Raw genomic sequence first — 22,533 nt, 5'->3', positions numbered from 1 at the left:
TGTGATACAACACACATTTTGTTCAGTATCACACGCAGATGTGCTCAACAGTAATTTAAATCTCACAAGTATTTCATAAGCCTTTTCTAACTTACCAATTACAGTTAGTTTAGCGCTAGCGATGTGTGGACCACAAACCAATCGATAATTGCCCTGGTCTTTAAGTTGACAGTTTTTGACTCTGAGTGTATGTCGGTCACCATCGATGCTTATTTCAAATTTATCACTGGGTTCCAGTTTTTGAGTTCCTTTGTACCATGAAAGCTTGATTTCTGGATAATTAATTTTAATGTCAATTTCAAAGACAGCATCATTATCTTTCAAAACTGTCTGATTTTCGATGTCTTTGATCAGAGTGACAGGCTAGGAGAATAAAGAATTAAAACACATTTGTTACTCCTTCCATTATAATAATACTCAATCCTAACTTGTTCATTTTATTATCAGCATAATTCTTTTTACCTCTGTCTGTGACAGTCTTTGCTGAATAAATGATACAAGTTCCTCAAATTCCTTTTCGTCCTTCTCTGACCTCTCTATTTCTTCAATTTCCTGAGAAGAACAAAAATGATAGGTATTACATATGAAAAAAAATTTGATTTAGAGGATGCATGACTATATTCAACTTCCATTCTGGATGCTGGTTAGGTCATATTAAATGATGTCATGTAACTATAGGATTCTGGTAATTCAAAGGGAATGTGTGAGATGTTTTAAATGTGACTTTTTTAGGATGATGCTATATATGAAGGAGCATACCAGTCTATGTGTCTCTTCTTCTTGGCTTTGCTTGAGCAGTTCAAATGCTTGAAGAAGACCTCGGAAGTCAGTGATTCCATACATGCGGGCATATTTTTCATATTCTTTAGGATCAACATTTTTGAGAAGTTCCATGATATCAATTTCCTCTTCTTCCCCAGCTTTCTTTAAGATTGGAGTCCTAAATAAAATTTAAAAAGTAAGGATAAATCACCTGTCTTCTATTTATTTTTAATTATCTATCATCATTCAAAGATTATGTACTTCATTAAGGTTTTCTTGTTCTTTATTCAATAAATATTAATTTTACCATGTTAGCTGTGAAATAATTTTAAAATGTGGGTTTGGAGATGGAGTGGATTAAAATCAGATGGATTAGGACCATTGTTATAAAATATAGACATTGGATCAAAAATTTTAAGAAAGGAAAGAGTAATAGAAGTATTTCTGTAAACTTCATAACCAAAGAGCCTAGTTAATGAATTATAATATCAGAAAAAATAATAATAGCAATGGAAAACTTTAATAATAGAATAGTATACATCTCATGGAAAAGATTTATGGGAATTGAGTGTGGATTTAATTCAATAATTATGTTGAAAAATAAACCATATTGAAATGGATGATAATTATGGAAAATGTTTAAAACAGTTGTTTTAGAGAACCATTCATAACATAAGAAATTATATATAGAAACAAAAATTTCATACCTAGGCACAGACAACACTAGGGTTTCTTTAGGGCATTTCTTTTTGTTTAAAAATCTTAATAGACATTCACCTCATTCTTAAAACTTTCTCTTACATTCAGAAATTGATTCTAATGAAACAAGAACACCCAGATGTTTTTGCTTATCTGCTTCTGTTAAAATGTCTATATGCCTATGTTTTTTTAACAATCTGAATCATGACATGGATGGCCCATGCCTTTTGAGAGATTCCTTTTGTGAATGGGACATTACAGTTGTCCCTCTGAATGCACAGGAGATTGGCTTCAAGAGGCCTGTGGCTAGATGCTGAAGTCCCTGATGTAAAATGGCATAGTATTTGCATGTAACCTATGCACATCCTCCTGTATACTTCATCTCTAGATTACTTATAATATCTAACACAATGTAAGTGCTGTGTAAATGGTTGTTATGCTGTATTGTTTATTTGTATTTTTAAAATTTTTGTTCTTTAAAACTTTCCACTGGGGCTGGTTGACTGTGGATGCGGAACCCGCTTACACCGAGGGCTGACTGTACAATTTGTGGTTTTTATTGAACTCACTTTTTCAGCATTGCTCTAAGATCGCCTTCAATTTTCTCTTGTTTCTTCCTTTCATCCACCTGTAAGTTAACGTTACTTTCAATTTCACCATGTTTGTTAAATGCCACGCATCGGTATAACCCAGAATCAGTTTTTGTGGTGTCTCTAATCTCCAGTTTTGCTTCATCGCCTTTTTGGTGGATGAAAACACGACCTCCTTGGTTCAGCTGTCTCCACTTCCCTTTTGTCCATTTAACATTTGGGATTGGGTCACCTCCAACTTTTGCAATGAAGGTTGCAGTGGTTTCTAAGGAATAATGAAGACAAATGAATAAAAATTTAATTTTCTAAAATCAATTCTTCCAAAATTAAATCATAAGTAAAAGGTACCAGATAGATGAAGATGTACTTCTCATGAAGTACACTTACTTTCTACGACTCTGATACTCTGAGGTTCTGACACAAAAAAGAGTCTTCCATCTACTGCAGCTTTCTTGGCTGCTGGGGCCACAGCTGGTTTGTCTGAAAAAACGTTTACATGTTTTGTTACTACAATCACCTCAGAATTGTAATAAATATCCCCCTTTTTAAAATAAGCCTTAGGAGGTTGGCAGTGTGATAAGTAAGTACTGCAGAATTCTCTTCCTATGTAACGGTGGGTTACAGAAGATAAAGCAGCTTCTCAGACATTTATGCTAATGATAGCTATCAAAGGTTGAACTATAATCATGTTAGTAGTGTCAATATTTTTAGACCTGGTTTTATTTTTTCCAGGTGTATCACACCAGCCTACTTTCTATCACATTATTATAGCATCATTTTTGGAACTGCATTAATTAAATCTTACTGGATATGGTGAAAAGAGGTTCAAGAAGAGTGGTAAACTTGTAATAATTTCAGATACTTTGTATTGACATTATTTCTGTTAAATTATCTAATATTTCAATTAAAATAAGGAGCCTACAAATTGCAGATGAGCAACAACTGATATTTCTAAAAATCTGATTCCATTTCTAGTGAAATTGTAATAAGCAAATAAACATGAGTGGTGGCTGGCTTGAACTGCATAATACTTTTGAGGTGTCTGTACCTTTAATGGTCACTTTTGATTTGGTAGTGTCACTTCCAGCCACATTTGAAGCTTTACACACATAATCTCCCGAATCTGCTTTAGCCACATCTCTGAGTTCCAGTACAGCTGTCCCACTAGCAAAGCTGAAGCTGCATCTGTCTGAAGGCTTTATTTCCCTGCCAGCCTTCAACCACTGGATCCTAATTGGCTCAGATCCCTGGACATGGCAGCTGAGCTGCACGTATTCTCCTTCACTCACTGTTACTGGAGTAAGGTGCTGATCAAATACAGGTGGCTTCTTAGGTTCTGGAATTGAAAAGGTATTTTCATGAGGAACATAAAGGCAAAAAAAAGTATTAAATTCCACAAGAGAAACAAATAAAGAGAAAACCAGTTTTGCCTCTAACAGGTAACACTGGTTGCTGTAGTAGAACATAATTATGTGTCTGGTTTATTCCTCTCTAAAGACAGTAGTTTAAATTTGTTGGATTTTTAAAAACGATAAAGGTTTAAAAACAAGCAAAGAACACATGACATGCTGCCCACAAATTGCCCCAGCATCTGTGTTTTGACTAAGCACTGCAGACACTGGCAGTTACTATAAACTTCTTTACCATGTAGCACACTATTAATTCTCTCAAACCTGTGTACAGCTGCGTTTTTGCTGAACCCTGAAAATGAAGGGCTTATTTGGGAATTCTGCTTATCTCCAGCAGCAGTGATTGCTACCCTCTAGGAAAGAAAGCTAGCATCTGAGTAATACATGAGCCCACATATTTATATGTGATTTTCTCTGATGTTCATCTTTAGCTATTAAATGGAGCCACAGTAGCATTTAAAATCCAATCTTAGCCCAAAGGAATTAGGAGTTGAAGTTCAGTGTTTAACTGAAGACCAGTGATGAAGACTCGATGAGTAACATGATAGGAAGGCCATGTACAACTCAGTACTATATAATGATTTTGTTCAATGGTTCTGAGACCTGTACCTAGAAAGAATAAGGCCATTTTTTTTTGTTATTGCAAAGATTAGAACTTCTGATGTCTACCCTTTAAAAAATGTTACAAATAGCTTCAGAATTCTATAGAAAGCATTTATCTGCCGTGGTAAAACCATCATGAATGTAAATCATGAATATAAGCCACTGCTAAGTATATGTTTTTCATTTTATTAAATGTGTTTTAAAACTAAATGCATCTAAATTCCATTAAATGAGTGATGAAATTGGAATTTTAAGACAACTCAGTGATATTTACTTATGAGAAATATCAGTCTATTAATAATAACTTACTATCTGTACACCGTGAGATAAGCAACCAGATCATAAGAGTTGGTAATCAATTCCAAGCTGCTCTAAGAGTTTAGTTTTTAATGTGATTTTGATGAAGCTATGTTGTAATTACTGGAAGCCGTTACAGTGAAGAGAAACAGATAAAGATATCCTTAAACAACATAGTCTATTTCATTGTCTCAAGCTATGATTGTGTATTTAAATACATCTTCCATAATGATATGCAATGTTTTCTACCCATTATTTTTCTTTTTGGGCAAATGTTGCCCTTTTGTCTGGGATTAATATTTGTTTGCAGGTCCAAAGCTTTGGGCAATATACATTAAACAATAATCCTTTAGAAATACACTTAGAAAGGAGAAAGTTTCAGACTGTGATATAATGTATAACTCAATAATAGTCAAGTAAGTGTGATATTTGGTGATGAACATTAGAAAAAATTAAAAACAAATGTACTTCATAAAAATATATGTGTCACATATGCACACATTTCAGAGTATGCTGAAACTTCTAACTACTTAAGGGAATTTGGGGATAGGATTTAGAAACCGAAGATACTAGTCCATTAAATGACACCTCCTTTGGGAAGACACATAATTAAATTACAATAATTTATATTTTTGGTAAATATGTGGAGTGATAAATACACAGTTAAATAATGTGTATTTATATTTGTTATAACTTACATGGTCAAGATATCATAAGAAATGCACATGGCTATATAACAGGCAGTGAAGAAAAACAACAGGTTGGGGCTGTGAGGATAACTCACCTTTGATGACAATTGAAGATGTGCACAGAGCAGAGCCTGCATCATTGGACACTTTGCATGTGTACAAACCCGCGTCGTTCATGCCTGCTTTCCTGACTTGCAGCACTAACGTGTTGTTCTTGAATGTTATTTCACAGTTAGAAGTTGGTTGTATCTCTATATTATTTTTGTACCAGGCAACAGTTATAGGTTGGGAACCAGCCACACGTCCCTCAAGTTTAAAAGAATTCCCTTCTGTTTCTTCTACTGTCTCTGAGAGTTTTTTAGTGAAACTTGGTGGGATGAGCCGCTCTGTAAGAAATTGCAAGGATATATGAAGTAGAATCCAGAAGCAGATTACTAATATGAAGCTTTTCAAGGAAAAAATCTCATATTTTAGTTAAAAATCAAGGCTAACCAACTAAATACACTATATCAGTGTATGTTCCTAAACATTTCAGTCTCCTTCTACCAGCTTATTCTAAACTGTTCTTTGACTTACAAGGTGGGTGATAAGAAATAACTTATGGTCATTTACAGAATGACAAATTTGTAAAAAGAGGGGGTAATCTCAGTATCATATGGAATATATAAAGTTTTAGAAATATAGATTATAAGCTGGGTGTGGTAGCTCATGCCTGTAATCCCAGCACTTTGGGAAGCCAAGGCGGGCAGATCACTTGACGTCAGGAGCTCCAGACCAATCTGGCCAACATGGTGAAACCCCGTTTCTACCAAAAATTACAAAAATTAGTTGGGCATGGTAGTGGGTGCCTGTAATCCCACCTACTCAGGAGGCTGAGGCATGAGAATCACTTGAACCCAGGAGGCAGAGGTTGCAGCAAGCAGAGATCATGCCACTGTACTCCAGCCTGGGTGACAGAGTGAGGCCCTGTCTCGAGAAAAGAAAGAAATACAGATTTAAAAAATGACTTCTTCTCTAGATAAACTTATTTCCTCGTAAACGTTTTCTTTTCATTTGTTTAAAAATGTCCTAAATTGCATTCATCATCATAAAAACTACACCTTCAGGATATACTACAAAATTACACTTTTGTGGGATCACTTATAAAATAAATGATACCTTTTATATTCAGCTGAGCTGTGCACGAGTCTTTTCCCACTTCATTCACAGCATAGCAGGTATATTGTCCAGAATCTCCTTTGTCTACTTTGAGGACTGTCAGGTGGGCGCTGTTTTCCAGATAACTAATCTGGTAGTTTCCACCACTTCGTATCTCTCTGTTGTCTTTGGCCCAGCTGACCTTTATCGGTTGTGTGCCTGTGACGTGGCACTCAAAGTCAGCACTTTCTCCCACCACAGCATCCACAGGGGCAAGACGGATATCAAAGAATGGTGGGTTCTTCCCCTCTAATAGTAGAGCAGAAAGGCAAGGTTTCAGGCTCAGTATCTGGACCGTGTCAGTTTACTGAAACAGAAATTTCTCCCTAATTTCACATTTGATTACAATACTTTAATTATAGAAATAAAAGTTTAAGAATCCACAAACCTGTAAGAATGAGCCGGGCACTAGAAGAAGCAGAGCCTATAGGGTTTGTAGCTGTGCAAGAATACTGGCCTGCAAGGCTCCGGTCAGTTTTAAAAATATTGAGTGTGGCTGTATTGTCTAAAAATGATGTTTGTACATTTGGGCTGTCTTTCAATGGCTTGCCATCTTTATACCAAGACACAGAGATAGGTTCTGATCCACTTATGGCACAATCAAAAACAACTGGCAGTCCAACTGTTTCTTGAACATCTCTCAATTGTCGAGAAAATGATGGTGGAAGTTTTTGTTCTGTAGGAACAGAATAAAAGTAACAAACACTTTAATTTCCTAAATGCTCTTCTCACAATTATATATATACAAAATGCATGTATATATGTGATTTCTTTTAAAAATCAGGAATTATTAACGTCTCTTGAATTAACTTGGAGATAAAGAAAAGCATATAGATTTCTGGAGCAAAAGTATCACTCTGAGACCAACCCTTATGCACAGTAGGTGCAAACCAATCTGAAAACCAGTAAAGCAATTGGTTGGCTGAAGGCATGTCTCTGGGCAAGCAGCAGATTCCTGTAATTTTAAAGACTGCCTTCTAACAATTTGCATGAGATACTTATGGGGTGGAATTAAAAAATATATGATCACTTTTAAAAAAGATTTAATTATAGAAGCAAATGATTGCATAATCCTTCCAATGAAAGATTTAGTCATATTATCTCTCTCTGTAAAATCCACAGAAAAAGATAAGCCACTAACTGTAAATAGGATTACTTAAGCAGAATATTAAGACTTTGGAAAGATTTTCCTAAAAACAAGGCCTCCCCAGACATTTTAAATCTTGTTCAAAAGAAACACAAATTCGTTCACTTTAAAAATATTGCCATCACCTTGAACGGTAAGGAAAGTTGATGCAGAAACTTCTCCCACGCTGTTTTCAGCTTTGCAGATATATTCTCCACTATCATTAATATCAACCTGGTTGAAAACCAGTGTAGCAACATTATTCCTAAAATGCATTTTGTAGGTCGTAGTGGGTCTCAATTTTGTATCTCCTTTATACCAGGATACCCCAATTTCAGGGGTTCCAGCAAGCTGGCATTGTAGAGAGGCAGAATCTCCAACAGACACTTTAACCGGCTCCAGCTGCTTGACAAAATACGGTGGTTCTGCAGCCAAGAGAGATAATCAATCAGTGATGAAGGAGATGGGCCAGATCATCGATTGCATACAAAGGTAAGAATGTGCAATCATGACAAACCTAGTATGAGTATTTGTGCTGAACAGGAATCTTTTCCAGAAGCATTTTCAATGTAGCAGTTGTATTGTCCTGCATCCTCTACTGTGCTACTTGGAATTTCCAGGATTGCCGATTTTTCAGTCGTAGTTATATTACACCTCTGAGAAGGAGTTACATTTATGCCATTTTTCTTCCAGACAACCAAAATGGGAGGAGTTCCAGTGAATGTACCCTCTAGGATCAGGGGTTTTCCTTTCTCTATGCTGTAATCATTCAGCCTCTTCACAAATTTGGCTGGGGCTAAAGTGACCAAATTGAAAATATATCAATTGAAAATATCAAACACATATACATAGAGACATAGACACATCTAATTACTAACCATATAAATCTAGAAGAGCAGTCTGACAAACCTTTTATGTAGAGATGTGTTGTACAAGAAGCCTTGCCAGCTTCATTGCTAACTATGCAAGTATATTCTCCACTTTGTGATGTATCTACATCGAACAACTCCAGTTCAGCAACTGAATCCTCCAAGGACACGTTGCATCTGTCCCCTGGTACTACTTCACTGCTACCCTTGAACCAGCTAACACTGAAAGGAGGTGTTCCTTTTACGATACTGGTGAAAGTTACATTGGTCCCAGTTAAAACATCCATGGGTTCAGGTTTCTGAACAAAAGATGGTGGTTCTAAACACAAAAGCATATATCAGAAAAGGTTTAGATTTGTGAATTGTTATGACAAACATGCTTAATAAACTGTGAAATGCAATTCATTTTACTGTTTTGTAAACTGACCTCTCACAGTCAAAGGAGCACTACATTCATCAGAACCAGCCATATTAGTAGCTATACATGTGTAGTCACCACTGTCTGATTCTTCCAGCATGTTCACAGTTAAAGCACAAGTATTATCTGTCAGGGTGGTCTGGTATTTCCTTCCACTGCTGATCTCATTTCCTTCATGGAACCAGGAGACAGAGATTGGAGGTGACCCATAGACTTTACACTCCATTACAACTGAGGAACCGGATAGACCATTTGTCTCTTTCAATTTTCTTGTGAATGAAGGAGGAACGGTTCGATCTGAATGTGATACAAAAAAAAGCAAAAACAAAGGACAACAATTATAAAATGACTTGAAGAGAGAGCTGTCTTCTTGATGGAATATCCCTAGATCCATTTGGCTCTTTTGTGAGGGTATTAAAAAATCCTCTATGGCTTCACACTATCAAAAGCTTGGAGAATCAGTGGGCAGAAAGTGATGGTTGACTTGCTAGGGATTTTATTCTCTCTTTGCCGTGAAGCATTATGTGGTGAATTATTTCAGCATAAAGGAAGACTGCTTTAACCTTATCCAGACACTATTTTTCATTCCTATCATCATTTTGGAAATTCCTCAAAAAGAAAGGGATATAACTTTAGAATGTGGTTTTCTTCTAATTCTACAGATGGTATTGCCTCTGAATTTGCTGATTCAGACGATGTAAGACTCATGCTATCCTATAGAAGATGGAACAACCCATATACATTTATGAAAATCAGGAAATACATTATTATAATGATGAAGGAAAAGCCCAAGAAATCAACCAACCTGAAACCTGCACTGAAGCTGTGCAGCTGTCTTTACCAACAGGGTTCTGCACCTCAAAACTGTATACCCCACTGTCACTCGGTGCCACCTTGATGATCTTAAGGCCAGATACTTTGTTGAAGAAGCTTATTTTGTATTTGTTGTCACTTGTTAGTTCTTTTCCATCCTTAAACCACTTAGTACTGAGTTCAGGGGTGCCAGTTACTGTACACTCCAAGGTACAGGTGTCTCCTGTGGTAACTTTTATGGATTCTGGCTTTTCTACAATTGTTGCAGGCTCTGGAATGAAATGTAAAAGATACCCATATTTTAAATTCAAATTGAAAAACTGAAGAAAACACAGATCCTGGTGAGTGTGTGCCTTGTATCTGTGATAACGTCATCTTTGTACTAACCGAGAATGGATAGCATGGCGAAGCACTCTTGCATCCCAGCATCATTTTTGATCTGACAAGTGTATTTTCCAGCACTGGCTGGTTCCACTCTTGAAAATTGTAAGGTTGCAATGTTTTCTGAATAAGAAATCCATATGTTGTCACTTTCTCTAACGACTTCCCCCTTATCTTTGAACCACACCACTGAAATGGGCTCAGCGCCTTCAATGATAGTCTGCAGCTGAACTTCTTCACCAACGACAGTAGAAATGTCACTGAGCTTCTTCACAAAGCTTGGTGGTGCTGATGAAGAAAGAGGAAAGCCTGGGTTTTAAAATGTGTGGGACTGACAGCATTTTGCTCAAATCATGAATGCCAAGAATCAAACTAGTGATAATGTATCATTTTCATTTAAGAGGCATTTTTGGTCGATGCGAGCAGGGACACATTAAAGTTTATATTCAGTAGGAAAGTTGAATATCTCATCTACTCCAGCTTTCTTAATCCAATCAAAACCTAATGACAACATTATCTAAAAGGATATTTAGTAGGATTTAGAAACGGGATGCAGACTCAACAGAAAAGGACTTGGAAAGGAAACAAAGGGAAAGTGGAATAGGCTGTTAGTGATAAGACTGAGCTAGGGTGAAGGGGGCAACAGACTATTACAATTAGAAGGGAAGTAGTGAGCAGAAGAGAATGCAGTCCATCTAACCTTTGAGAGTGATGGAACCAACGCAAGTGTCACTCCCCACATCGTTTGTGGCTTTACACTGATATTCCCCAATGTCTGCAGCATCAACATTCAGGATGTGGATACTGGTAAGGAAGTTCTCAGACATTATCTTGTACTTCTTGCCGCTCCTAAGTTCTCTCTTGTCTTTATGCCAAGAAACATGAAATGGGGGTGTGCCCTGAAGCTCACATTCAAGGTGAACATCAGCTCCTTTCAGTGTCTCGACAGGATGAGGCTTTTTGCGGAAAATGGGTGGTTCTAAAATTGGAAAAAAGGAAGATACGGATGTATTATGTAAGTATATAGTTAAAAGTAAGAATCAGTCTTCGACTCCATCGGAGATAGAGTGAAAAAAACACTTTCAATTCTTTACTGTGTCCTTTCCCAATTTTAAAACATCGTTGGAGAGTCAAACAGGGAGTTAAGAAGACAATTAAAGAGGAGGCTAATATGAAAAATACACAGGTGGGGAGAGCTCTGACCTTTAACTTTTAAGGACGTGCTGCTGCTGGCACTGCCGGCTGCATTGTGGGCCTCACAGGTGTAGTCTCCACTGTCTTCAACACTGAGATTGTGCATTTCCAGCACAGCCACGGAGTCAACGAATGACATTCTGAATTTACTGCTCTCTTGAATTTCAGTCTCGTCCTTGTACCATAAAACTTTGATTTCTGGAGACCCGCCAATTTTGCATTCATATCTTGTAAATTCATCCTGTTTCACAATTCTTGAAGGTTCTAGCTTCTTAATGAACCTGGGTGGTTCTATGGAAACAAAAGGAAACACAAAGGGTAAGGGATGGAAAAGATGCATATAATTCAAGATGAGGTGGAAAAAATAATCTTTGCTAGAGAGGTCTTTAGCTCTGGAAAACAAATCTATGCAGTTCAAGGAAGAAGAGTTAAATGAAACCTAAATAGAAAATTTCTAAAATAAAATACGCTTGTTTTTGTAAGCATCCACATCAAGTATTATTACTAAAGGAAGGAGAAAAAGACGTTACTCTCTAATGTGCCGTCCTCTCCCAGCAAAAGAGTCCCTTCTCTAGTGCCAAGATCAGAGATAATAACATGTATCTGTCAGTGGAAGCCCTCTGAGGTCCACGGGGAATGAGAGTTTCGTTACTGTCCTGTATGTGAACCAGTGGAGAACTATTTCCTAAGGCTGCAATGCTATCAGTTACATAGCATGAAGAGCCAGAATGGCAAAATGGGTCAGATATCCTAATATTTTTAAAATGCCATTTTCCTCTTATAGGTGTTAAATGGATATTTCTTCAACCTTCATAATTTTCCTCTGAAGTGTGCGAGAGTAATGCTTTCCTCATTTACTGAAGCAAAAAATTCAGGCATAGGGAAGTGAAAATGATTAGCTATATGTCATAGAGCAAATGGGCTGCTAAATCTAATTATATTTTAATTTCAAGATATTTATAAACCATCACCACCATAAAAACCCTTAAAAATACTCTAATGGACCCGACTAGCAGTCCATTGAGTAAACTATTTAATTGCTAACACTAGCAGCTATAAACATGTGGCAGAAACACATGACTGCCTTCCATAATAGCAGATACTGATCTACCTACTCCTCAGCCGCTGACCTCCACTATTATTTAAGTGGGGCTCATGGAGGGAAGTAAGTTGAACTTATCATTCTCATCTGAATTCTCCTTGAAGGGCTTGATAGTTTGGAGTTTTGCTATGCCTTAGATGGACAAAATCCATTCATTTACTAAGTACTATGGAAAACAAGTCATTTGCAATAACTTCGCTTTTTTCTCCTATGATAATGCCTTTCAAACTAGGATTTTCTCGCAATTTTGTAGAGTTTTGGTTGTCTCTCTCTAGTCTCTATTTTTAATCTCTTAAAATGGACTTTTGGTCCATGTTTTCCTAGCTTAAAAAAATTTTTTTAAAGTAATAAAAAAATGCTTGTCTCCATTTGGAAGGTCCTTGATCCACTTGATCCATTTTAATCACTAGACCCTGGTCCTAAACGTAGCCCTCTCTCAAGCACACCCACCCTCCTATATTTTAAGATACTGAAAATGTAAAAGAGATCTTGCTCCTTCACTCTAACAAGTACCTTGTACACCCAGCTGAGCAGAACAAGAGTCTTTTCCAGCGACGTTGCTTGCATAGCAGGTGTACTGCCCGGCATCGCCTTTGCCTACTTTGAGAACTGTCAGAGTGGCAGTATTTTCTACCAAAGTCATCTTGTAGTTGCCTCCAGGGCGTATCTCTCGGTTATCTTTGGCCCAAGTGATTTTGATTGGTGCAGTCCCAGTTACATGACATTTAAAAGTACCACTTTCTCCAAGAGCAAGATCTACTGATACAGGTTTTAGATCAAAGAAAGGAGGCACTTCATGCTCTGAAAAGAATGAAGACCAACATGGTGATTTTGATTTCCATGCTCTCATATACACAGCAGAAACTAAATGGCGCCAGCCTTTTGGTGGCCTGGAGCAGTGAAGCTGCTTTACAATGAAGAGGGTAATGTGAGTTACTCACCTGAGAGAATGAGCTTGGCACTGGATGAAGCAGTCCCAAGAGGATTAGAAGCAGAGCAATTATACTGCCCTACGTGGCTCTGGTCAGTTTGTAAAATCTGAAGAGTTGCTACATTATGAACAAAAGATGTCTGCAAATTAGCATCATCTTTCAAAAGAACCCCATCCTTGTACCAAGACACTTGAAGAGGTTCTGAGCCATTGATGCGGCATTCAAATGCAACTGGGAAGCCTAGAGTCTCATGAACGTCTTTCAGTTTTCTTGCAAAGGAAGGTGGAAGTTTGCGCTCTGTAAAGAAGTTACAGATAATCCTTATTTACAAGTGAGAAAGCATCCACAACATATTTCAATCCATGAAAGTTTTGATGTTTTTAAGAAAATGAATCTGTCCACACACACTAGGTTAAACAACACCATCATCACCTTTGATAACAAGCACAGCTGAAGAAGCGACTGCCCCCACACTGTTCTCTGCCTTGCACGAATACTCTCCCACATCACTGTGATCCACTTTGTTGATTACTAAGGAAGCAATGTTATTTTTGAATTGCATTTTATATGCAGGAGCTGATCGTAGCTTTGTGTGTTCTTTATACCAAGAAATTCTAATTTCTGGAGTTCCATCCACTTTACACCGTAAAGTTGCAGGTTCTCCAATGGCTGCTTCCACATGTTCCAGAGGTTCGATGAAGTATGGTGGTTCTATGGTACAAAGGATGGTAATCAATCAGTCAGTCATGCCATGTAAAAGAGGATGTTTGAAGTGAAAGAGCAATACAAAGAGGTAGCTGTCAACACACCTAAGACAGACACCAGAGCTTCACAGATATCTTGACCGGCCTCATTTTCTATCAGGCAGCTGTACTGTGCATAATCCTCTATTGTGCTCTCAAGAATTTCCAGTATGGTAGATTTTTCTGTCATAGTAATACTGCATCTCTCAGATTGTGAAAGAAGATACTCGTCCTTTATCCAGCTCACTGAGATTGGAGGTGTGCCAGTGTATGTGGCCTCGAGAACTATGGGGCTTCCTGTCTCAACACTGAAATCAGCCAGTCTTTTCACAAAGGTGGCTGGTTCTATAGGGAGAAAACATGAGGGTAAAATTCATGTCTTCTAATGAAGACTTAGGAGAAATTTTAAAAGATGCACATATTGGGGGAAAGAGCAAACCTTTCACAAAAAGATGTGTGGTACAGGAAGCACTGCCAGCATCATTAGTAACGAGGCAAGAATAGTCTCCACTTTGCAATGGTTGCACCTCAAACAACTCCAGTTCTGTGACAAAATCTTCCAGGGAGATGTTGCATGACTCCCCAGGCACCAGTTCCCTGCTGCCTTTAAACCACTTGACCTTGAAAGGAGGGGTGCCTCTGATGACACTGGTGAACGTGAGGCTCATTCCAGGCAAAACTTCCACAGAATCGGGGGTTTGTTCAAAAGATGGTGGTTCTAGATATTGCAAGGTGGAAGGGGAGATTAAGAGAAGAAAGAAATCCAAGTGAGAAGTGCTTTTGCTCCTTAAAAAAAAGAGAGCTAAGACTAAACATGAAGACAAAATAAAGAAACTCCAGGGAAGGCAGACATCACATCCACATGAAAGAGGTGTTAGAGAAGCAGCAGCTTTTTCCCTACACACTGACCTTGCACAGTCAGGACTGCTGAGCACTCGTCGGAACCAGCTACGTTGGCAGCCACACACGTGTATATGCCTGTGTCGGAGGGCTCCAACAAGCTCAGATTCAAAGTACAGACGTTTTCTGAAAAGCTGGACTGACATTTGGGCCCACTAACAATCTCATTTCCGTCCTGAAACCAGCCAACTGAAATTGGGGCCGAACCAGAGACTCGGCACTCCAAAACAATTGAGGCCCCCAGGATGGCATTCACGTCTTTCAGCTTGCGGATGAAGGAAGGAGGCACAATCCGATCTATGTGGGGAAGGGTAGTTTTGCATTTAAAGAGAAGTTTTATTCTGTGCCCCTCCACCCCATGGAAATATTGTAAATGCACAAAAATCTCATTCTACTCACCAGAAACATGGACGGATACAGTGCAGTTACTTTTGCCAACACTGTTTTTCACTTCAAAGCTATATAACCCTTTGTCACTCATTTCTGCAGAGGGGATTTTGAGGGAAGCTACTTTATTGATGAATGTAATGTGATGTTTGCTGTCTGCAGACAATTCTCTTCCATCTTTGAACCACTTGGCTGAGAGTTCGGGTGTTCCAGTCACTACACATTCTAATGCAAAAGGATTTCCAGTAGTGACAGTCATGGGTTCTGGCTTCTCTATGATTCTGGCTGGTTCTAAAAGAAGAAGTATTTTGCATTGAAAACAAAGTCACCTTTCAAACTCAAGAGTACAATCACTGTATTACTCGATAAGAGGAATATTTGAGGAAAATGATCATGGATCAATTAACTTGATATTTTTTCTCTGGCTGTGCTTTGCTACTAACCTAGTACAGTCAAGACTGCAGAGCATTCTCTCATTCCAGCATCGTTTTTGATTTGGCATATATATTTTCCAGAATTCGATGCTTCTGGACTCCCCAGCTGGAGGGTTGCAATGTTATCAATGAATGAAATCCTGGTGTTCTCACTTTCTCTGATGACTTCACCTTTATCTTTCAGCCAGACAACAGAAATTGGCTGGAAGCCCTCCACTATGGCCCGTAACTCAACAGCATCCCCAATAAGTGTTGAGGTGTCACTTAGCTTTTTCACGAATCGTGGAGGTTCTGATGAAAGAAATTTGTGATTAGAGGAAAAAATGTGAGAGTCATGGCCACACAAGTTATTAGTTAGGCAAGAACAGATAGAAGTAAGGGGCATATATTTTTGTGCCCATGTATACAAACCTTTGAACTTGACAGAGCAAGAACACGTGTCACTTCCCACCTCGTTAGTAGCTTTGCAGTGATATTCCCCAACATCGGAGGCTTCAAGGTTAAGGATATGAAGACTTGTATCAAAATTTTTCGAAGTGATTTTAAATTTCTTGCTGCTTCTAACTTGCTTTCGATCTTTAACCCATACTACTTCAAATGGGGGAGTTCCCGAAATTTCACATTGTAGAATCACATCAGAACCTTTAAGAGCTCCTACTGGAGAAGGCTTCTGGGTGAAAATAGGAGGTGCTACCAGAAAAAAGAAGATAAACAATGAGAACACTTGCTTACTATAAAGGAAGAAAAAATTAAATCTAGAACCTTGAAGACTGACTGGTGTGATCATATGACAATACATGCTGACACAAGAAATGACAATTCATTAAAACTTGTTGAAGAATTGCAACAAAATAACCTTAATTATCCTTTTGTTTTGGAGCTCATAACTTTGCTAAGAGCCCAAATCAGAGGAGAATAAAGAAATGAAGAAGCTTAGTGTGTCTAACCTTTCACTGTCAACGCTGTGCTGCAGCTGGCGTCACCAACACCATTATGAGCCTCACAAATGTAGTCCCCGCTGTCCTCAGCACTAGCTTCATTGATGGTAAGCAATGCCACAGAATTAATGAATGACATGTTGTATTTCCAACTTTCATGAAGTTCACTGTCATTTCGGAACCACGAAACTTTGATTTCTGGGGAACCACTTATTTTACATTCCAGTTGAATGGATTCCCCCTGCTTTGCAACTTTTGAAGCTTCTAATTTCTTAACAAACTTTGGAGGTTCTAGTAAACCAAACAAAACAGTCAGTGAGGGATATTTATTATACATGTTAAAAGAGCTTGTTTTTGTAGCTGAAGATCCCATAAATTTATATTTAAACTGGTTTGTTATTAAGAATATACTTTCTGAGGATTTTGCAGTAAAATAAGTTATCTTTTAAGTTAAATAATCTCATAACATTTAAAATAATTTAGTTGATACTTTTTTTAGTTTGACTATGTAAGTTAAAACATAAAAGTTAATGTATTATAGATGTATTTGATCAACATTTAGTAATGATAAATCAGAATGCCATATAACAAGAAAGCATTAAAAAATGGACTAGACAGTTAAAACGACATTTAACAAATTTCAATTAAACAATACTTTTTGATAAGATTACACTTAGAGATACACTAATGTAAAGAACAATATAAAGAGAAAACACAACTTTGATTAATGTTACCTCCAACACTAATACACAAATTCTAACATGTCCAGTTAGTTTATCTCAAACACTTAAAAACCAAAGAAACATTTATAAGACAATTATGCAAACATGGTAAGGAACAAATATTGTGAAAAGCCATGGAATGATACCTTTTACACTGAGCTGAGCTGAGCACATGTCTTTGCCAACATCATTGGTTGCTTGGCAAGTATATTGACCAGAGTCTCCCTTGCCTACTTTAAGAATTCTCAAATGAGGAGTGTTTCCCACACATGTGATTGTATAGTTTCCTCCAGGACGGATCTCCTTGTTATCTTTTGACCAAGTGATTCGCATTGGTTGAGCACCAGTAACATGACACTCAAAATCAGCACTTTCTCCAGCAATAACATCTATAGATACAGGCTTGATGTCAAAGAAGGGAGATTTCTTGGGTTCTGGAAGATGAGAAGAAAGGCAATGTGTGTTTTTTTTTTTTTTTTTTTTTTTTTTTTTTTTTTTTTTTTTTTTTTTTGCCATTGGTCATTTCTACTTTGACAATGAAATATGAAGTCACAGTTTGCAAAGAAAAAGTGTGACATGTGAACAAACCTCTTGCTGTGAGTCTAGCACTAGAAGATGCTGTTCCGAGTGGGTTGGAAGCTGAGCAAGAGTACTGGCCAGAGTGACTCAAGTCAGTTTGCAAAATTTTTAAAGTTGCCACATTATCTACAAACGATGTCTGTAGATTTTCATCATCTCTTAAAAGTACTCCGTCTCTATACCAGCACACTTGGATGGGTGCAGAGCCATTTAATCGACAAGTGAGTGTAACAGGTAACCCCACAGTTTGTTCAATGTCCTTTAATTGTCTTGCAAAGGAAGGTGGGAGTTGGCGCTCTGTAGGGAGACACGTAATACTTAAGGCATTAGGAGATGAAATGAGAACTTCACCATAAAGATACAAGAGTTAAGGAAAAAAGGAATTTCTTAATTTGTAAAATATCGTCACCTTGAATTCTGAACACAGTCTTAGAAGAAGCAGTTCCTATACTATTTTCTGCTTTGCATGTGTACTCTCCGCTGTCACTGAGGTTCACCTTATTAAAAACAAGCGTGGCCACATTGTTTGTAAAGTAGGTCCTGTATTCAGGAGTTGGCCGTAATTTGGTGTCTCCTTTGTACCAAGACACTGTAATTTCTGGTGTCCCAGCAACTTGGCATTGTAAAGAAACCGAATCTCCAACTGATGCCTCCAGAGGTTCCAGTTCCGTGACAAAATAAGGCGGTTCTAAGGAAGAAAGGCTCACAATCAGCAACTGGAATTAATGAATATCAAAGAAACTATGCTACATGTTAGAAGAATGCAAATGATTTAAAAGACAATAAGACAACACACCTAATGTAGATACCAGAGCTCCACAAACATCCCTTCCTGCCTCATTTTCAATCTCGCAGGAATACTGTCCTGCATCTCTTTTTGTGCTATTCAGAATTTCCAGGATACAAGTTTTCTCTGTTGTGACTATGTTACATTTTTCAGAGGTAGTTATGTTAAAACCATCCTTTTTCCAAGTGACAGAAATTGGAAGTGTTCCAGTGTAGGTGCTCTCCAGAATTATGGACTTCCCTGGTTCTACAGAATGATCACTTAATCTCTTCACAAATGCAGCTGGTTCTAGTAAGTGACAAAGCACAGCAGTTAAACACAATAAAAACACAAAGATATCAGTATACAGAAAATAGAAAAAGCAAATCCACTTGAGCAAACCTTTTACAAAGAGACGGGTAGTGCAAGATGCTTGGCCAGCGTTGTTAGAAACCACACAGGTGTATTCCCCACTGTGAGATATGTCAACATTAAATAATTCCAGTTCTGCCACAGTGTCTTCAAAATAGATGTTGCACTGGTCTCCTTTCACTAGTTCTCTGGCACCTCTGAACCAGCCGACTTTGAATGGAGGGGTTCCTCTAATAACACTTGTGAAGGTTACATTTTTCCCTGGTAGTACTTCCAAAGGTTCAGGTTCTTTCACAAAAGAGGGTGGTTCTATGTAGACATGGAGAACAATTGAAAGATCCTGTAAGCTTCAAATGGAGTTGCAATTTTGAATAAAACTTTAGAGCACTTTTGAATGTTTGTCAACATAGATGTGCACCTGAAGAGGAATTTGTATGAAATTCCTTACAAGTTGGACTGTCTACTGACCTTGTACAGTTAGCACTGCGCGACATTCATCAGACCCAGCGACATTAGCAGCCACACATGTGTAATGGCCCATATCTGATGAATCCAGAGAATTCAACTGCAATGTGCAGACATTATCTGAAAATGTGGTCTGGTACTTTGCTCCACTGACAATCTTAGTTTTTTCATGAAACCAGGCAACTGAGATAGGTGATGATCCAGCTACTTTGCATTCCAAGATGCAAGAGGCACCTAACACCCCACCAGTATTTTTCAGTCTTCGTGTGAAAGAGGGAGGAACTGTTCGGTCTGTGTGAGGAAAGGTAAGAGACTCATCATGATTTGAAAGAATAGAAGAGACTTGAAAGAAGGAAACTTGTAAAAGGAATTTGCATAAGCAACCAGAGAAAAATAGCAGAACTAACCTGAAACATCAACTACAGCTGTGCAGCTGCTTTTCCCAACATTATTTTGAACCTGGAAAGTGTATGTGCCTGCATCTTGCCTTTCAACTGAGAGAATCTTCAAGGAAGAGATTTTGTTGTAGAAGCTAAATTTGTGTTTTTGGCTGCTGGTCAACAGCTTTCCATCCTTGTACCATTCAACAGAGAGTTCTGGAGTGCCAGCTACCTTACACTCCAGAGTGCACGTTTCTCCTACAGTCACTGTCATCGGTCCTGCCTTCTCAACAATGACTGCGGGCTCTGAAATAAAACATGATATCCATTTGTCAAAGTCTAGGATCTTTACTGTGTCTCTACTGTCACATTCACTAAGATTGTTTCTCCCAATGAGATGGTTACGTTAGGGTGCTCGCTCTCTCGACTTTAAAGTGTGATTCCATAATTACATGCAGTCATAGAATGATAGCTATTTTTTGTTTTAATATTTTTTCTTTTTAGTTTTCTTTTTTCTTTATTTTTTTACTTTTCCCACCACTCTTGCTGTCATCTTATAGCAATTATTCTTAAGAAATATATGTTCATGCACGACTCATCTCAAATCGATTTAAACAATGTGCATTAGATAGTATATATTGATTTCCACTTGACCCTCTGTAGATCAAAGGCTACACGTTATTGTGAATTACTTGGTATTTTTGCTCTACTTTAAGGTGTTAAAGACAATTCTTTGAAAGATGTTATTCAAACAATTGTTTAATTGTCATTTAATTTTATGTGCAAGCTTTGCTATCATATGCCAACCTTTGGAGTTCTTGTTAGTTTTAACAATTACTCTTGTAGCACATGCTGGGCTCTGTATTCTTTCATGCTTAATCAAAAAGAGTCACGATTACATCTGCTAATTGATTAAGACAGGTAGTTATTAAACAATAAAACAGATGTTTACTTTTGTTAGAATCACAGAAACAGAAAAGAGTGTTTGAAAGATCGACTATGTCTTTCCTCTAGACCTTTCAAATAGATGAGGATAAATATAGTTCTAGAAGAAATTCAGAAAAAGAGTCTGCCTTAGTAGACTCTTAGTAATTCATTCCAGCATTTGGCACCAGTTTCTATCGTGGGTTATTGTACCAACCTAAGACGGTCAGTGTGGCCATGTTCTCCCTCATTCCACCATCATTCTTGATTTGGCAGATATACTTTCCAGCATTAGCTGGCTCTGCTTTCGCAAACTGCAGAGTTGCAACATTTTCCACAAATGTAATCCTGATGTTTTCACTTTCTCTAATCACTTCTTCCTTCTCTTTAAGCCACTGGACAAAAATAGGCTGGGCGCCTTCTATGGATGCTTGTAATTCAGCAGGCTGTCCAGCTACCACGGTGAGGCTGTTCAGTTTGGAGACAAATCTTGGTGGTTCTGGACAGGAAAAGATGGATGGAGATTTTTGAAAAGATTGTCCAGATCATGTGAGAGTGAAAAAAATGGGATTTTGCACATTTATGACATTTCTGCCATGTGAATGCACTATATTTACCTTTCAATTTTACAGTACAAACGCAAGTATCACTTCCCACTTCATTCTGTGCTTTGCAGTGGTATTCACCGATGTCTGAAGTGTCCACATTGAGAATGTGAATACTTGTGTGGAAGTTTTTGGATGCAATTTTGTATTTCTTGCTGCTTCTGAGTTGCCGCTTATCTTTGTACCACACCACCTCAAACGGTGGTGTTCCCGAAAGTTCACATTCAAGACTGACTTCAGCATTTTTAAGGGTTTCTACTACTGGAGGGAAGCTGCTAAAAACAGGTGGCTCTGTAAAAAACAAGAATTTCTCATGAATTGGGCTACTGAATTTTACAGAATGAAAGTTTTTTATTTGTCTTTAAATTGGAAGAAAAGGTTAGGATATTCTAATGGGTAAGTAGAGTCCAGCACTATCACTCCATGGGATAACAGCCTCAGAAGTCATTCACCTTCACAAGATAACCAGCTAGATGGGCAGAGAACCCAGATAGATCCTAGATGTCGTTACTGAAAAGTTCAACATTCTGTCTACTCCCCCTCACTGATGTATCTTAGGCTACAAAGATTGATACAAAAATTGTAAATAAGCAAGTATAGCAATAAATAGGATTTGCACGAAGTATGGAATTCTAATTTCAAGGATGGTTTCTTTTTGTATATGTTCTGTAACAGACACCTGGAAGTCATCACAACATCTGTGATCTAAGTCTTCCATTTCAGCAAATGATTACTGCAATAACTGTCTTGCCACAAGACAAACTTGGCCTTTGTGACAAAAAAAAAAAAGCACAGGAAAATTGCAGCAAAAAAATATGGGTACTGTTTGTACCAAGGTATAGTCATATAATTTTTAAAAGATAGGAAGTAATTCTTGAGAGAGAAGGAAAAAATATGATTGTCCTGTTTTAAACATAAGTTTAAAACCTGTATTGCTCTCACTTTGCATAGATATAGTAAATAGTGCTTGTTGTTAATGATATAGATTATAGTGAGAATGATATATCTGTAAGTCGATTGAAGGCAAAGACTAATTTTAAAATGCCTACTTCTTGGGAGGCCGAGGCGGATGGATCACAAGGTCAGGAGATCGAGACCATGGTGAAACCCCGTCTCTACTAAAAATAGAAAAAATTAGCCGGGCGCGGTGGCGGGCGCCTGTAATCCCAGCTACTCGGGAGGCTGAGGCAGGAGAATGGGGTGAACCCGGGAGGCGGAGCTTGCAGTGAGCCGAGAT

General features: G+C 37.9%; 1 protein-coding gene across 1 annotated transcript in view; it reads right to left on the bottom strand.

Annotated features, from left to right (window-relative positions):
• The window catches only part of LOC105548088 (titin), a 222,251-nt gene that overhangs the window by 176,825 nt on the left and 22,893 nt on the right, over positions 1–22,533 (bottom strand). Inside the window, exons 26-61 of the mRNA XM_011991956.1 lie at positions 21,309–21,622; positions 20,909–21,190; positions 19,795–20,073; positions 19,391–19,678; positions 18,953–19,231; positions 18,581–18,859; positions 18,194–18,472; positions 17,794–18,081; positions 17,352–17,639; positions 16,493–16,774; positions 15,957–16,235; positions 15,555–15,836; positions 15,124–15,402; positions 14,734–15,021; positions 14,264–14,542; positions 13,891–14,169; positions 13,514–13,792; positions 13,091–13,378; positions 12,663–12,950; positions 11,057–11,338; positions 10,554–10,832; positions 9,860–10,141; positions 9,465–9,743; positions 8,669–8,956; positions 8,282–8,560; positions 7,890–8,168; positions 7,519–7,797; positions 6,635–6,922; positions 6,208–6,495; positions 5,145–5,435; positions 3,100–3,387; positions 2,439–2,531; positions 2,031–2,316; positions 760–940; positions 463–552; positions 96–363 (exon numbers count right to left, since the gene is read on the bottom strand). Coding sequence (XP_011847346.1) covers positions 96–363; positions 463–552; positions 760–940; positions 2,031–2,316; positions 2,439–2,531; positions 3,100–3,387; positions 5,145–5,435; positions 6,208–6,495; positions 6,635–6,922; positions 7,519–7,797; positions 7,890–8,168; positions 8,282–8,560; positions 8,669–8,956; positions 9,465–9,743; positions 9,860–10,141; positions 10,554–10,832; positions 11,057–11,338; positions 12,663–12,950; positions 13,091–13,378; positions 13,514–13,792; positions 13,891–14,169; positions 14,264–14,542; positions 14,734–15,021; positions 15,124–15,402; positions 15,555–15,836; positions 15,957–16,235; positions 16,493–16,774; positions 17,352–17,639; positions 17,794–18,081; positions 18,194–18,472; positions 18,581–18,859; positions 18,953–19,231; positions 19,391–19,678; positions 19,795–20,073; positions 20,909–21,190; positions 21,309–21,622 — 9,719 coding nt within the window. The remainder of the gene's footprint in view (positions 1–95; positions 364–462; positions 553–759; positions 941–2,030; positions 2,317–2,438; positions 2,532–3,099; positions 3,388–5,144; positions 5,436–6,207; positions 6,496–6,634; positions 6,923–7,518; positions 7,798–7,889; positions 8,169–8,281; positions 8,561–8,668; positions 8,957–9,464; positions 9,744–9,859; positions 10,142–10,553; positions 10,833–11,056; positions 11,339–12,662; positions 12,951–13,090; positions 13,379–13,513; positions 13,793–13,890; positions 14,170–14,263; positions 14,543–14,733; positions 15,022–15,123; positions 15,403–15,554; positions 15,837–15,956; positions 16,236–16,492; positions 16,775–17,351; positions 17,640–17,793; positions 18,082–18,193; positions 18,473–18,580; positions 18,860–18,952; positions 19,232–19,390; positions 19,679–19,794; positions 20,074–20,908; positions 21,191–21,308; positions 21,623–22,533) is intronic.

Source organism: Mandrillus leucophaeus, unplaced genomic scaffold (genome assembly GCF_000951045.1).
Source record: "Mandrillus leucophaeus isolate KB7577 unplaced genomic scaffold, Mleu.le_1.0 Scaffold40, whole genome shotgun sequence".
Taxonomy (NCBI): Eukaryota; Metazoa; Chordata; class Mammalia; order Primates; family Cercopithecidae; genus Mandrillus; species Mandrillus leucophaeus.
Note: the sequence above shows the minus strand (reverse complement) of the source record. Positions and strands in the feature narration are given on the sequence as shown.